Here is a 16,533-nt window from a genome sequence, read left to right as displayed (position 1 = left end):
AAAAAAAAAAAAAAAAAAATAAAATAAAAAATAAAAAAAAAATATTTATAGAATATGAATGAGGTAACTCTTAATTCAAAAATTTTTAGTGAGAATAAAGAAAATAAAAATAGAGTAAAAGAAAATATAAAATATAATAATGAGAATAGTATTAAGGATGATATTCATATGGGTCACATGAATAATAGTGTAAAGAATTTGTATAACATATATATGAATAATAGTAATAACATAGAGACTATAAATCACAACCATAATAATAATGTTAAGAGTAGTAATAATAATCTTAATAATGAATATATGTTTAAATATTTCAACAATTATTTAAATAAAAGTGGAAAAAATAATATATGCGATATTAATAATGAAAATGTTGAAAGTAATAATAATATGAACAAAGATATGGAAGAAAAAAAATTTATAAACATCAAAAAGTATAATATAAATGATATAAATGATACAAATGATACTAATAATATAAATAATATAAATAATATAGTTGATAGAAATGATAAAAGTAACATAAATCTTCGAAATAATATGAATGATACCAACATCAATTTTAATAAGTTAAATTCTAATCACCTACAGAATGGTGATTATGCCTTTACAGATTTTTTATTAAATAATAAAAGTATAAATTCACATAATAAAGAAATTATTCATACAACCAATGATATTTTAAACGAACATATTATGTCGAGTAATCTAAATAATAGTATTTCCAAAAGTAATAATAATTATTATTTTGGAAATGAGAAATATGATAAAGATAATAATTATACACACCATGATGATCATTTCTATAATTCTCCTTCATATACAAATGAAGGTACAATGTCAAAGTTGAAGAATAACCCTGTGTTATTAAGAGATTCGTGTAATGAAAATATTAATACTTTTGATAATATAAACAGTAATGATAATAATAATGATAACAATGATAATGATAATAATGATAATAATGATAATAATGATAATAATAATGATAACAATAATAATAATAATGATAATAATAATAATATAAATGAACATACTCATATGAATAGCAACATTAGCACGAATGTATCCGATATTACAATTTTAGAAAATAAAAAATTATTGAATATTTTAAATATTAATAATAATATAGAAAACAATTTTAATAGTAATAATTATAGTTATGATAAAAATTGTTTGTTTGAAAGTAAGGATAAAGATATGAATTCCTTAACACCTCAGGAGGAAATTTGCAAGGTGCAAGACAAAGAAAATTATAAAGATTTTCTTAACGTAATAAATAAGAGAATGAAAAATTTTACAAAAGATAATAATAGTAATAATATTAATATAAATAATATTGATAATAATAATAATAATAATAATAATGTAAATACAAAATCTAGTTCATTTAATGATAAAATACCCATGGATAACCATACGGATAATATTATGGTTACCAACAACAACAACAATAATAATAATAATAATAATAGTAGTAGTAGTAATAAAGCTACGAATATATATAAATATAATATTAACCAACACAGTGATAGTAATAAAAATACCAACAATATTGTTAATATAAATGATGAATATTATAAAAAATTGATACAATTAAAAGTGAAAAATGAAAACGATGAACATAATAAATTAGAAGGTGATTATCCAAATGATCAAGTTATTGGAAATGTATTAAATGATGATTGTGATGATGATAATAATCAAACACATCGTCACGAACATAATAATAATAATGATAATGATAATAATAATGATAATAATAATGATAATAATAATGATAATAGTAATGATAATAGTAATGATAATAGTAATGATAATAATAATGATAATAATGATAATAATAATAATGATAATAATAATAATGATAATAATAATGATAATTGTTATGGTTATATTTATAAAAATAAAAGTTCTACATTAGATGAATCTTTAAAGCATCAAGAAGTTAATACATCTATTTTTTCTTATACTAATAAAGCAGGTATTAATAATAATAATGATGTTATTAATTTCTTCAATGATGATAATATTGAGATGGAATATAAAAACATCTCGTCTTTGTCGTATAACAAAAATGTGTGTGATGCTAGCAGTAATTATAATGATAATATAAATAATAATATAAATAATAATACAAGTAATAATATAAATAATAATACAAGTAATTATACAAATAATAATACAAATAATAATACAAATAATAATACAAATAATAATACATATAATAATACCCGTGTTAGTAATAATAACCATTGTGATGATCATCACAATAGTTACGATACGGAGAATATAAACTATGAAGATTTATTATATAATAACAATTTGAAGAAAAAAAACAGTGATCATTTTATAGACGTAGAAGAAGGAATACGTGAATATAACTATAAACGTCATTTATCGTATCAAAAAATTCAAACGAATGAAAGTGAAGATATTAGAAAAAATAATGATAATTATTATATGAATAATTTAAATAATGATATTTTTTCTTCAAATCATGAGAATATAAAAACAAATGAATCTAATAATAATATATCATCTTTTTATAATAAAACAAATAGTAATTTTCTTATTAATAATGATATATGTGATGATAATAAAAAGGATCAGTCATGTGTGTCCGAAAAGAATAGACCTATTTCATATAACTCATATGAAAAAGAAGAAGAACAAAATTTAAAGCATTCAAACAGCTTAGAAAATAATTATATAAATGTAGAGAATGCAAGAATAAATAATTTCTTTTCATGCAATTATACGTTGGACGAAAAAACAAAAATGAATAATAGGAATACGAAATATACAAATGGTAATAATAATAATAATAATAATAATATTGATGATGATAAAAATGACCATGGTGATGATAAGAACAACAATATTGATCTTAATAATTATAAAAAACGAAATAACAGTAATAATAATAGTAATAATATTTACCATTATGATAATCATTTTAATATTTCAAGTGATAATAAAATATATATGTTCGATTGTGTAAAGAAAAATATATCTCCTATTATGAACAATGAACGATATCCATATTATAGTAAAATGAATAATTCTGTAAGAGATGAACATGCTTTTTATGGCAGTTTCTCAAATAAAGAAAAAATGAATAATAGAATAAAGAATCATAAAAATAATAATATGAATAAAAGTTATATAGATATCCATGATACCGATACGAATGATAATTTTATAAGTGACGATTTTAATAATAACATGGGAGAAGATAACTATGTAAATAATGTTTATGATGATGAAGACGATGTTAATAATAATGTGGATGGTAATAATATGAACAGTAATAATAATATGAGTGAATCTAACTCAGTTAATATTTCTGTGCATGATGTGAAAGATGTTAAATATAATTCTTCCATTAATTTAGATGATCAAAAAAAATGTATGTCCAACAACTCGTATCATGATATAAAGGCGAACACATATGAAAAGATTAATCATAATATAGGTGTGCATGTACATAATAATAATCACAAAACGAATCACGACAATATGAAAAATGGATTTGATCAACAGTGTTATGTTAGTAATGTTAACATGGAATATATAAAGGATAATATGAATAGTGTGAATAGTGTGAATAGTGTGAATAGTGTGAATAGTGTGAGTAGTGTGAATGATGTGAATGATGTGAATAATATGAATAATATGAACAACATAAATAACATGAAGAACATAAATAACATGAACAACATAAATAACATGAACAACTTAAATAACATGAACAACTTAAATAACATGAATAACTTCAACAATGTCAACCATTCGAATAGTATGAAAAACATTGGAGAGTATAACATGAATAATTATAATTTACACAATATAAGAATGAGTAAAGGTGATGATAATAATACAAACAAAGTAGATATAGGAAACCATCTGAATAATTCTCAGATTATCGGAATGAAGAAGAATGACGTTATATACAGTGATACAAGTATGAACTATGAAAATATGAATAATAATATTAATAATTATAATATTAATAATAGTAATAATCATAATGATCTGCTTCCAAATAATATTAACGATCAGTATAATAATGACTCTTTAAAATTTAAAAATAATTTTATTATGTCTAATAATTTATGTGGAAGGACCAATATGAATAATATAAACATCTTAAATAATGTAAACAATTTGAAAGATATAAATACAATGGACTTATTAAATAGTTCAAGGAAGCATAATAGTATGAAAAATGTTGTAAGTACTATGGATATATTAAATAATGTGCACAATATTAATAATATGAATAGTGTTAATAATTGTGTTCGAAAAAATTCGATGGTTGGAGAAAGTAATATGAATAGCATGAATAATATGAATAGCATGAATAATATGAATAGCATGAATAATATGAATAGCATGAATAATATGAATAGCATGAATAATATAAATAGCATGAATAATATGAATAGCATGAATAATATGAATAGCATGAATAATATAAATAACATGAATAATATAAATAACATGAATAATATAAATAACATGAATAATATAAATAACATGAATAATATAAATAACATGAATAATATAAATAACATGAATAATATAAATAACATGAATAAGGTTATGAAAAATGTAATAAATGTAAATAGTGTGAATAGTATTAATAGTATGAATAATGCAAAAGTTGTGAATAGTTTTAATAACCTTAACAACATCAATAGCATAAATAGCTTTATGAAGAAAAATAAAAATTTGGAAAATGACGTCCTTAAAAATATGAATTCAATGAATAATACAATAAAAAGTATAAACGTTATACATAATAACATAACATGTAATAAAAATGGAAACAATTTACAAATATTAAAAAATAACAATATAGTTCATTCATTTGCTCATAATCCTACAAAATTATTAATTAATAAACAAAACATGGCATCTAATAAGTGTATGAACATAAAAATGAAGAGTATAAATAATAATCATCATCTTGTTGATTGTAACAACAGATCATTGATGAATAAAAATGTAATGGATTTTGCACATATGAAAGATAATAAAAATTATCAAACAATAAGTCCAAATAATAATTTAGCCTATAGGAAAAATATTACATCCAATGAAAGTAGTAATATGAATAATATGAATGGTGTGAATAATATAAATAGTGTGAATAATATAAATAGTGTGAATAATATGAATGGTGTGAATAATATAAATAGTATGAATAATATAAATAGTATGAATAATATAAATAGTGTGAATAATATAAATAGTGTGAATAATATAAATAGTATGAATAATATAAATAGTGTGAATAATATAAATAGTATGAATAATATAAATAACATAAATAATAATGTAAAGGTTAGTGATCGATTTAATGGTTTCCTAACAAATAATAAGAAACCAGTAATACCAAATATGCTAAATATTTTAAATAAAGAATATGGAGAGAATAAATTATTGAGTAATGATAACATGGAAAACATTATTCATAGTAATAATAATATAAATGGATTTATGAAAAATGAATCAAGTGTAAAGCAAACCATGAACCAATCATTGAATCATTCGTTGAATCAATCATTGAATCAAATGGAAGAAAGACGAGGGAGCATGCTGAATGATCAACATGATAATAATGTGGATTTTTTAAATATGAAAAAAAACTCTCTTCATATATCGATTCCAAATAATAATATAAAAATGAATGAAAATGATTATGTGAATAAACATAATTTTAATTTAGGAGTTGTTACTAACAATAAAAGAAATAATTTCCTTAAGGATAGTATGACAAATATAATGTTAAATAAAAATATAAACAATTTTATAAATAATAACCGAACCAATATACCAAACAATATGAATTCGTTCATATCAAATGTTGGTATTCCAACAAATGTTTCAAATAATACAAATGTAAAAAAAAATGAATATACTTTTAATAATATGATGAATATTCCTGTGGAAAATAAAATAAATAATATGAGGGATTCTATAAATACATACAGTAAAGACAATGTGAATGATAATATGTATTCTCTTCCAAATAATAATGTTACTCAAGCGAACAATAATATGAACAATAATAACATTATCACAAATAAAATGAAAGTTAATAAAGATTCGTATACTTATACACATGGAAAAAACGGCATAACAATTTCTTCTCATATGATCTTATCAAACCAAAAGGTGAATGAAGATAAGCGTCCAAATGTAATAATAGAAACGAATATGTACAACAATAATGTGAATAATATGAATAATATGAATAATTTGAATAATGTGAATAATGTGAATAATATGAATAATATGAATAATGTAAATAGTTTAAACAATGTAAATAGTTTAAACAATGTAAATAGTTTAAACCATATGAATTGTTTAAACCATATGAATAGCATAAACCATATGAATAGTTTAAACCATATGAATAGTATAAACCATATGAACAAAAATAATATTAATAGTGTTAGTACCTTTGTTAAGCACTCTCTACATTTAAACAATAAGAACGATTTTAATAAAAATGTACCAGATGAATCCTTCCAAGTAAATAAAAATACGTACATTAATAATGGGAATAATAATTATTTAGAAAACGTTAGAAATGCTCATAATAATTATAATAGTTATAGCAATATTCCTAATAATAACATGAAAGAAAATTATTACCACAATAATCTGAACATTGCTTCGAATAATAAAAACATACCAAATAATAGTTTGAATAACAATTGTATGTATAATAAAAATGAAAAACTACATGATATAAATAATAACAAAATGGATTTTTTAAAATGTCATGTGGATGATCGATTAAGTATGGGAGGTGATACAATGAATAATGCTGCTCATCCTTATAAAAATAATGTACTTATGAATCCAAATAGAAAGACTAGAAATTCAAAAAATGAAGAGATATTAAATTTTATAGAAGATAATGGAAATATGAATGATAGGATAATGTCAGATGTACATATGGATGATCAAATAAATGAAAGAAGATTTATAAATAAAGATAATTTAATAATAAAATGTGAAAGTAATCATGATATAAATTATATAGATAAAAATCAAAAAATTGAAAGTGGAAAAATAATGGATAATATGAATAATATGAAAAATAATACATTTTATCAAAATAATAAAATTATACCAAAAAATTATGTTTATAATAATAATAAAAACATTGGTGATATTAATAATGTAGTATTAATGAAGGCATCCTTAAATTATAAGGGTATTATAAATGCTGATAAAAAAATGGAACAAGCTAATAAAAATTATGTAGAAAATAATATTGATATATCTAACCTAAATTCCCCAACAATTCTTAATCATAATATACAAAGTAGTATTAACGTTCCTGTTAAATATAATCCGGAGGTCGTTATAAATAATGAACTTCACAAGAGTATGAAGTATATGAGCAGTATAGATAATAATAGTAAAAACAGTAATAATATTAATGGTAATAGTAATAATAATAATAATAATAATAATAATAATAATAATAATAACAATAATAATAACAATAATAATAATAACAATAATAATAATAACAATAATAATAATAACAATAATAATAATATTAATAGTATTAGTAATAATTATTATAATCATGAACTTCAAGGTGGAAACAGAATTATGTCATCCTATAACTCAAACGAGAATATGAAAAATATAAACGTCAAAAATAGTAATAATAATAATAATAATAATAATATTATTAATGGTGTGAAAAATATGCACAATAATAATCTGATATGCTATCGAAATATGGACTGTCATAATTATATTATAAACCAACACAGTAATAGTATCCCAGAAAAATATAGCAAAAGCAAACAAGCCATTGGAAATTACAATATGAAGAATAAAAATTTCCCAAATATCCTTGAAAATATTGGTGCATGCAATAACCATTTAGGAAAAGGGTTTTATGTTAACAAACACAATCATATTAATGATAATAAACAAAATTCATATGATGTAGAACAAGGGAATTATAAATATATTTCGAACAGTAGTGATTTAACAAAAAAGAAAAAAAAGAATCATGAAAATATGTTTAGAATGTCGAAAAGTCAATTATTAAGTTTAGAAAGTGATATAAGATATTTACAATCCTTAACTTCATATATTATTAAACCAAAAGATTTATATTTTGAAACTTTTGAAGAAATCGATGTTTTTTCATACGATAAAAATGATGAATATATAAATAACATCCTTAATAATAATAATAATAATAATAATAATATTAGTGATAATAATTTCTTGAACTCAGATGGTATACATATTCTAAATGATGGTTCAGTGAAAGATTTTGGATTAAATGGATGTAAAATTACGAATAAAGATTTTTTCAATGGAAAAATGAAAAGGGAAATAAGAAAAACGAAATATTATACAAACAAATATAGTAATAAATTAAAATATACTGTAATTGAAGAAGGATCATTTGGTGTTGTATATAAAGGATGGTATAAAGGCATGCATGTAGCTGTTAAAGTACCAGTAGATAAGATGGCTAGACAAGATCCATATGGATTAACAAAAAGATCAATAAATGAATGGAAAATCTTAGCAAAATGTGATCACCCTAATATTATTAAATTATGTGGTGGTATTATACATAGTTATTTTGATATTTGGTTAGTTACAAAATTAGTAAATGGTTTGGATTTACATACCATAAAAAATAATATGAATAAAGATGAAAAGGTTCTTGGTATAGATATATCATTAAAAATGTGTAGACAACTAGCTGAAGTAATTAATTTTTTACATACACCTATTAAAAATAAAAAAAATGTAATTATACATAGAGATATTAAACCAGAAAATCTAATTATTGATAGTGATTGGAATATACATTTATGTGATTTTGGTGATGCAGAAGAATGTGAAGATGGTATTGTTACCAATGTATCTGGAGCAACCTGGATATATGCTCCACCTGAATTATTAACATGCCATCCATTAAAACAAAGTAGTGATTATAATTTCTTAGATCATACAAAATTATCATATAAATGGGATATATGGTCTATGGGATGTGTATTCCAAGAAATGATGAACTTACCATCACCTTTTCAACATTATATTATAACATTTGATGAATCAGACCAAATTTATGAAAAGCTAGTTGATGTATTTACAAAAAAATTACCTCCTTGTATACATTCCAAAATTGAAAATTCCCCATTTGCTGATATAATTAGATTATGTCTAAATTATGATCCTAACTTAAGACCAACAGCATCAGAAATTGTTCAGCTCTTGAACCAGCCAGATGAATATTTACTTCTAAAGAGAAAATAACATAATATTTCTTTTTCTTATTTATATAATCTTTAAATATTTAACTACATACATATGAGCATATTAAAAATATTCACAATATAAATATTATATAATATATATATATATATATATATATATATATATATATATATATATATATATGTATATATGTATATATTAGTGTATATTTTTTTTTTTTACGGATGTTCATTTTATTTTATTTTATTTATTATTTTATTTTTTTATTTATTTTATAATGCATTGACTCCATTTAATTTCATGACCTTTAAAATTTTGTACTTGAACACAAAAAAAAAATTAATCGGTAATAAGTATGAATAAATAAATAAATAAATAAGTAAGAATATATGAACACATCATATATATATATATATATATATATATAATACACATTTGTGTTATAAAAAATTAGGAGCTGTATAAAGACATATCTCCTGTGATCCATATATATATATATATATATATATATATATATATATATATGTGAACATGAGACCATGGAGCATGTTATTTATAAAAATATGTACAGCTATATTATCATATATATATATATATATATATATATATTTTTTTTTTTTTTTTTTTTTTTTTTTTTTTTTTTTTTTTTTTTTTTTTTATAATACTTTATAACAGTTAATTATTTCTAGCAGGTGCTCAAACTGATGGCTTAAATATTTTGCAGTGGGTCGACAGGTAGGCAAAGGATGTAAACATTGCTTAATTAAAAATATAATATTCATAAAAAGAGAATGAGAAAGAGAAGAGAATATATTGTTCCCGTATAAAAAATTCAATTGATCTGTATCCAAGTTAATATATCTTGGATGATAACAAGTTTGTATTGAAAAAAACAAAGGAGAAATGTCTTTTTCAAAAGGTGCTTTCTCAAAAATTACTTCATACATAATAACACCAAAGGAATAGATATCACTTTTTTTTGTATATTCTTCTTGTCGTAATACTTCAGGTGCCATGTAATAATATTCATCATTCTTTTCATTAATACAATAATAATAATACAAATGGTTATTACTAAATGATAATAAGTTGGATAAGTTATTATCTTTTATATTATTAATTGTAGTAAAATAAGGAAATGGTAAAAACATTTGTTCATTCAAAGAAATATTATTATAAATATCATAATAATTTTTATATCTTTTATTCTGTTCTTTATTTTTTTTCATTTTATAATCATAAAAACTTTCGATAAATGAACATTCAAAATTATATATTTTAATATCCCCTTTTTTTGTTATTATTATATTTTTACTATTAATATTTCCATGACACACATTTTTTTTATGTATATAATATAAGCAGGACGAAATTTCGAAGAATAATTTTACGATTTCTTTATACCTAAGCGTATTATTATGCATATTGTTCCTACGGCTAACATTATCATGATTGTTATTGTTGTGGTTATTGTTGTGGTTATTTTTATGGTCATTCTTATTATTATTATCATCATTTTTAACCTTTTTATCATTTACTTCATTTTTATTATATCCCTTTTTATATATAAAATCATATAAAGTTTTCCCTTTTATATATTCAAAAACAATGCCACAATCCTCCTTGTCATCAACGAATATATTTCCTATACATTGTAAGATATTTGGATGTCTTAAATTAGATACTATTAAATATTCTTTTATATATTCAATTTTTCTTATTGACTTATTAATTATATTATATGTTTTATTATTATATGTTTTATTATTGTATGTTTTATTATTATATGTTTTATTATTGTATGTTTTATTATTATATGTTTTATTATTATATGTTTTATTATTATATGTTTTATTATTATATGTCTTTTTATATTTGATAGGATTATTATATATATGTTTTTTTTTTTCACCTTTCTTCTTATTCATTTTTTTATATTCCTTTACATTATTAATCACACAATCATTTTTATAATTAATTTCTGTCTTTGTGTTATCTTCTGGAGAATATATTTTATTCTGTTCAATTATCTTTTTTTTTTTGTCTTGATATGATAAAGACTTATTTGTCATATTTTCAAAGTTTCCTAAGGTTTGTTCATCAGATTTATATTCATCTTGTTCCTCTTCTAACTTGAGGAAATTATTTTTTATACTTTTCAGATTATTAAACAATGTTTCATTTATTGATTCATTATATAATAACTTTTTAGCAGCATTGAGTAGATTGTTTTTAAAACTTGGTAAAATCTTTTTTGAGTCTGTACTATTATTTTTATTATAATTAAGGTTATTATAATCATTGTTATTTTGTACATGTATACAAATATTTATATCTGTATTATCATCAGGTACCTCATTTTTACATTCATCATTTATATATGTTGGTTGCACATTCTCATCAACTTTTTTTTCAATACCCTTTTCCCATGTAACATTTATATTTAGTAATTTTTTTTGTACATTTTGTTTATCCTGTACATTTTGTATATCCTGTTCATTTTGTATATCCTGTTCATTTTGTATATCCTGTTCATTTTGTATATCCTGTACATTTTTTTTATCCTGTTCATTTTGTATATCTTGTACATTTTGTATATCCTGTACATTTTGTATATCCTGTACATTTTGTATATCCTGCTCATTTTGTTTATCCTGTTCATTTTGTTTATCCTGTTCATTTTCTTCATTTTGTTTATATATATATTTTTCCTTTTTATGTGTAAATCCTTTCAAATATACACGCGAATTTTTATAATAACATAAAAAAAAATTTGGGGGTATACTCTTATCACATTTTTTTATTATAAAAACTTCCTTTTTATTTATAGAATGGTATACACATGAAGACTTGTAATCATTGTGTATAAGCTTCTCTTGATTTAATACTTGTAAATACATATTATGAATACTATTAAACGTATTAATTATATTCATAAGAAAAAATATGTGTTCTTTATTGTTTATTCCTAATTCTTTTAAAACCTTACTATTTAAAATAAAAAAAAAATGAATCCCTTTAATTTTGTTAGACGAAAAAGATTCTATATATCTATTTAATTTAAATAAATACAATAAAATTAAAATATGGTATCTTTCCCATTGATAAATATTTTCTATTTTTTTTTTTTTATTTAATTCTTTTAAATAAATAAATAAATTTTCATAAAAGAACAAACTAGCTTTGGAATACACACCATAATTTATTATGACGTTATTATTATTATTATTATTATTATTATTATTATTATGTTCTGTTTTTTGATTTACTAATTGTAAATTGTTAGAAGTGGATGAGTTTATATTATAATGCGAAATAAATAATTTATAATATTCTTCTTTTTTTCTTTTCTTTTCTTTTTTTTTCTTCCTATTTATTTTTAACTGGGCTAATTGTTGATACATTTCAAAACGTAATATATCATTTTGAGTTTTTTGATTTATTTCATAATTTTTATATTGTTCATAATTTTCAAATCCATCGTAATTCGCTTCTTTTATTATTTCTTCTTTCCCAACATTTGTTGGTAGTTTAATTTTTATTATATTTTTCATTTTTTTTATTTTTTTAATTTCATGTTTATTCATAATACTGTCACTTTCGTCATCGGTTTGTGTACAGAAGTCACTGTTACAAGAATCTGTATGATAAAATAAAAACTTCTCATTGAACAATCTTTTACTTTTAATTATATCATGTGGATATAAGGTTTCTTTTGAATAGGACATATTACTAAAATTGTTGGTTCCCTTATAACAAGAAGAAGAATCCGATTGTGTGTTGTTTTTATCATGCTGTCTTTTGTTCATATTACTTTTATTTTTTGAGGATTTATTAAAAAAATGAAATTCATGGTTATCATCATAATTATTATCATCATCATTTATATTATTATTATTATTATTATTATCATTTTTTATATTATTATCATCTTTTATATTATTATCATCTTTTATATTATTATCATCTTTTATATTATTATCATCAATTCTTAAATTGAATATATCCGTTTTATTTATTATCTCTTTTAGAAAATTCAAATGGTCATCATAATTAATATATTTTTTTAATACCCCTTGAGTATTCACACATTCATTAATCTTGTTATTTTTCTTATACATGGATTCCAAAAGATGACTCATCAATTTATCAGACATTCCAAATAATTTATCGAATACCTGTTCATGTATATTTTTACATATATTTTTATCAATATAAAATGGAAATATAGCATCCATTTTTTCTTGATATAATATTTGCTCATCATTATTATATATATATAAATATATATCCATATATTTAAAAATTCTTATCATACACTTTTTCTTATTCCATTCAAACAAACAAAAATTCAAACTCCTCTTTTTTCTTAATATACCTACACCGTTCATAAATCCATATTTATAACAACCCATATATAATTTCCCATCTTTGTGATTACAACCGAAACCATGAGGAATGTTATTTAACCATTCACCTGAACAATTCAGAAAAAAAAAAAAAAAAAAAAAAAAAAATATATATATATATATATATATACATATATACATATATAATGCTACAATAAATTAGCCATATTTGTATAAAAAAAAAAATGTTTACATAATGGTCTACATAAAAATGTTATGTCTCTACCTGAGTATATAACTTCCTTTTGATTATATAATGTCCCATATCCATTTTTGGTATTATCGTTCCATTGTCTTTTATAGAAGGTAAAAAAAGAAAAAAAAAAATGTAGACGTCTTAAAAAGGAATACAAATATAAAATATATATATTTAAAAATACTTACCCTTGATATATGGTTTTCATGTTAACATATAGGTAGTATCCAAATCCATTTCTTTTTTTATTTCTTGATGTGCCTATGTAAATATCTCCATTTTCATATTCTAGCTTTGATTATAAAAAAAAAAAAAAATAAATAAATAAATAAATAAATATATATATATATATATATATATATATATATATGTATACACATGTGTATACATTCATTATTTTATTTTAATTTATTTTATTTTATTTTAATTTATTTTATTTTAATTTATTTTGTTTTAATTTATTTTTTTTGCTTACAATTTTGTTAAAGGGTTGAGAAGTCAATATATTTTGTAGCTGACGATAAATGAATTCATCTTTCTCTTTATACTTCAAAAGGATATTTTCTTTGGAAGTGACTTTCATTATATATCCTTGTTTACGTTTACGTTTACGTTTACGTATAGAAAAGAAGATCGTTCATATTTATTATGTACATTTTTTTTTAAATAATAAAATGACCAAGTTATGTGATATCTCCGAATAGGTTAAAAATTAAAAATAATATATATAATATAATGAATGCATTAATAAATCCTTTTTTTTTTTTTTTTTTTTTTTTTTTTTCCAAATAAATGTTATTATTTAGAGGGATAACATAAAAAAAAATAAAATAATAAATTACAAGTAATAATATATATATATATATATATTTATATGTGCCTTTTAATATTTAGATATATTTTATTTAAATAGAAAGAATCAATTTTTTCCTTTTATATGAAATATTGTCATGAGAACACCATTTCTCTTTATAATCATTAACATATATTTATTTTGTAACACTTCATATTTATATATCTTTTTAATTGCTGTAACAAAAAAAAAATATTTAAGGGTGTTCAATTTCTTTTTTTTTTTTTATTTATTTTATTTATATTTTAACATATTTAAATTGAAGAATTAATTAAAAAACTATAAAATGTAAAAATGTGATAATCATAAAAATATTACAAAAAAAAAAAAAAAAATATAATAAAATAAAATAAAAATAGCACCAAACCCTATGACGAGAATATTAAGCATAATGTGTATACATATACATATATATATATATATATATATAATGTAGATGTGGTATTTTATTTCTGTGACCACTTAAGGGTTCATCATAAATAGGAAATATAAAAGACTTAGATAATTATTATAACTTATGAAAAATTATGAATATATAATAATTATCATATATGTTATTTATTTAGAAAAAGATGTGTTTTTTTTTTTTTTTTTTTCTTTCTATTTCGAATTAGGTGTATATGATGAACCCAATATGGATATTAAAGAAATTAAAGAAATTTCAAACAAAAAGTAGAAAAAAAATAAATAATAATAAAATGAAGGCAATTTATAAGTGTATATATATATATATATATATATATATATATTTATTTATTTATTTATTTACTTTTATTTTTATTTTATTTTATTTTTTCTTCTTATTTTCGTATGCATTAGATCACATGACGCGCTTTAAATTTTGTCTAAATTGTGTATACATATATATAATATTATTACAAGTCATATGTCTAATTTTTTGATGTTTAATTCTTTATTATTAATCTTATTAACAATGCAAACGCTTATTTACTATGAAGTTTTATTTGGGTGTTTATAAATAAAATGTAAGAATATTTTTTTCTTTTTTTTTTTTTTTTTGAATTTCGAAAATTAAAAACACTTTTTAAAAAAAAAGTGAAAAAAAAAAAAAAAAAAAAAAAAAAAAAAAAAAAAAAAAAAAAAAAAAAAAAAAAAAAAAAAAAAAAAAAAAAAAAAAAAAAAAAATAAATTATTATTTAAAAAAAAAAAAAAAAAAAAAAAAATACATATATAAATAAATAAATAAACATATGTATATATATATATATATATATATATATATATATGTATAATATAAATTTATATAATGTGAAAAAACTTACAAACTATATACCCATATAAGTAAGGATTCTTTAATTAAAGATATGGAAAGGTGTAAAGAATAAATATAAATAAAAGTAAAAATAAATATCGAATAATATATATTTACATAATAAATATATATAAATAAATAGATTATATATATATAATATATATATATATATATATATATATATATATATTTCTATGTATGTACAAATATTTTTTATAACACAAAGTGATAGTACAATGAAATATTATATAAACACACATTTATTTTATTTTATTATTTTTTTTTTTTATTATTTTCTTTCTTTTTTATTTTTTTTATTTTTTTTTTGTCAATATCAAAATGATACAAATTAATTATATAAGTGTATCTAACACACAAATATATAAAAATGTAGGAAATGGGTTGATTATAAAAAAATAAAAATATATATATGTTCACACATATATATATATATATATATATATTTTTATATATTAATAATTATATATTATAATTTATTGATTAATTTAATCACAGA

At 19.9% G+C, this 16,533-nt stretch overlaps 3 protein-coding genes across 3 annotated transcripts in view; 1 reads left to right on the top strand and 2 right to left on the bottom strand.

Annotated features, from left to right (window-relative positions):
* Positions 1 to 54: 54 nt before the first annotated feature.
* PRSY57_0924100 (protein kinase, putative) lies at positions 55 to 9,324 on the top strand (the record flags this gene model as incomplete). The annotated part of the gene is made up of 1 exon (XM_012907480.2): positions 55 to 9,324. One exon carries the CDS (start codon positions 55 to 57, stop codon positions 9,322 to 9,324), a length of 9,270 nt encoding a protein of 3,089 aa, XP_012762934.2.
* Positions 9,325 to 9,941: 617 nt separating this feature from the next.
* On the bottom strand, positions 9,942 to 14,473 carry PRSY57_0924000 (protein kinase, putative; the record flags this gene model as incomplete). The annotated part of the gene is made up of 4 exons (XM_012907479.2): positions 9,942 to 13,762; positions 13,921 to 13,988; positions 14,079 to 14,182; positions 14,366 to 14,473. The coding sequence occupies 4 exons, from the start codon at positions 14,471 to 14,473 to the stop codon at positions 9,942 to 9,944; spliced, it is 4,101 nt and encodes a 1,366-aa protein (XP_012762933.2).
* Positions 14,474 to 16,522: 2,049 nt separating this feature from the next.
* The window catches only part of PRSY57_0923900 (hypothetical protein), a gene marked incomplete at both ends in the record, with an annotated part of 838 nt that continues 827 nt past the window's right edge, over positions 16,523 to 16,533 (bottom strand). The window contains one exon of the mRNA XM_012907478.1: positions 16,523 to 16,533. This exon is cut by the window's right edge and continues 550 nt beyond it. Within this exon, the coding sequence (XP_012762932.1) occupies positions 16,523 to 16,533 (11 nt within the window).

This window comes from Plasmodium reichenowi, chromosome 9 (genome assembly GCF_001601855.1).
Source record: "Plasmodium reichenowi strain SY57 chromosome 9, whole genome shotgun sequence".
NCBI classification, from domain to species: Eukaryota; Apicomplexa; class Aconoidasida; order Haemosporida; family Plasmodiidae; genus Plasmodium; species Plasmodium reichenowi.
The sequence above is the reverse complement of the archived record's forward strand: the minus strand, read 5'-3'. Positions and strand labels throughout refer to the sequence as shown.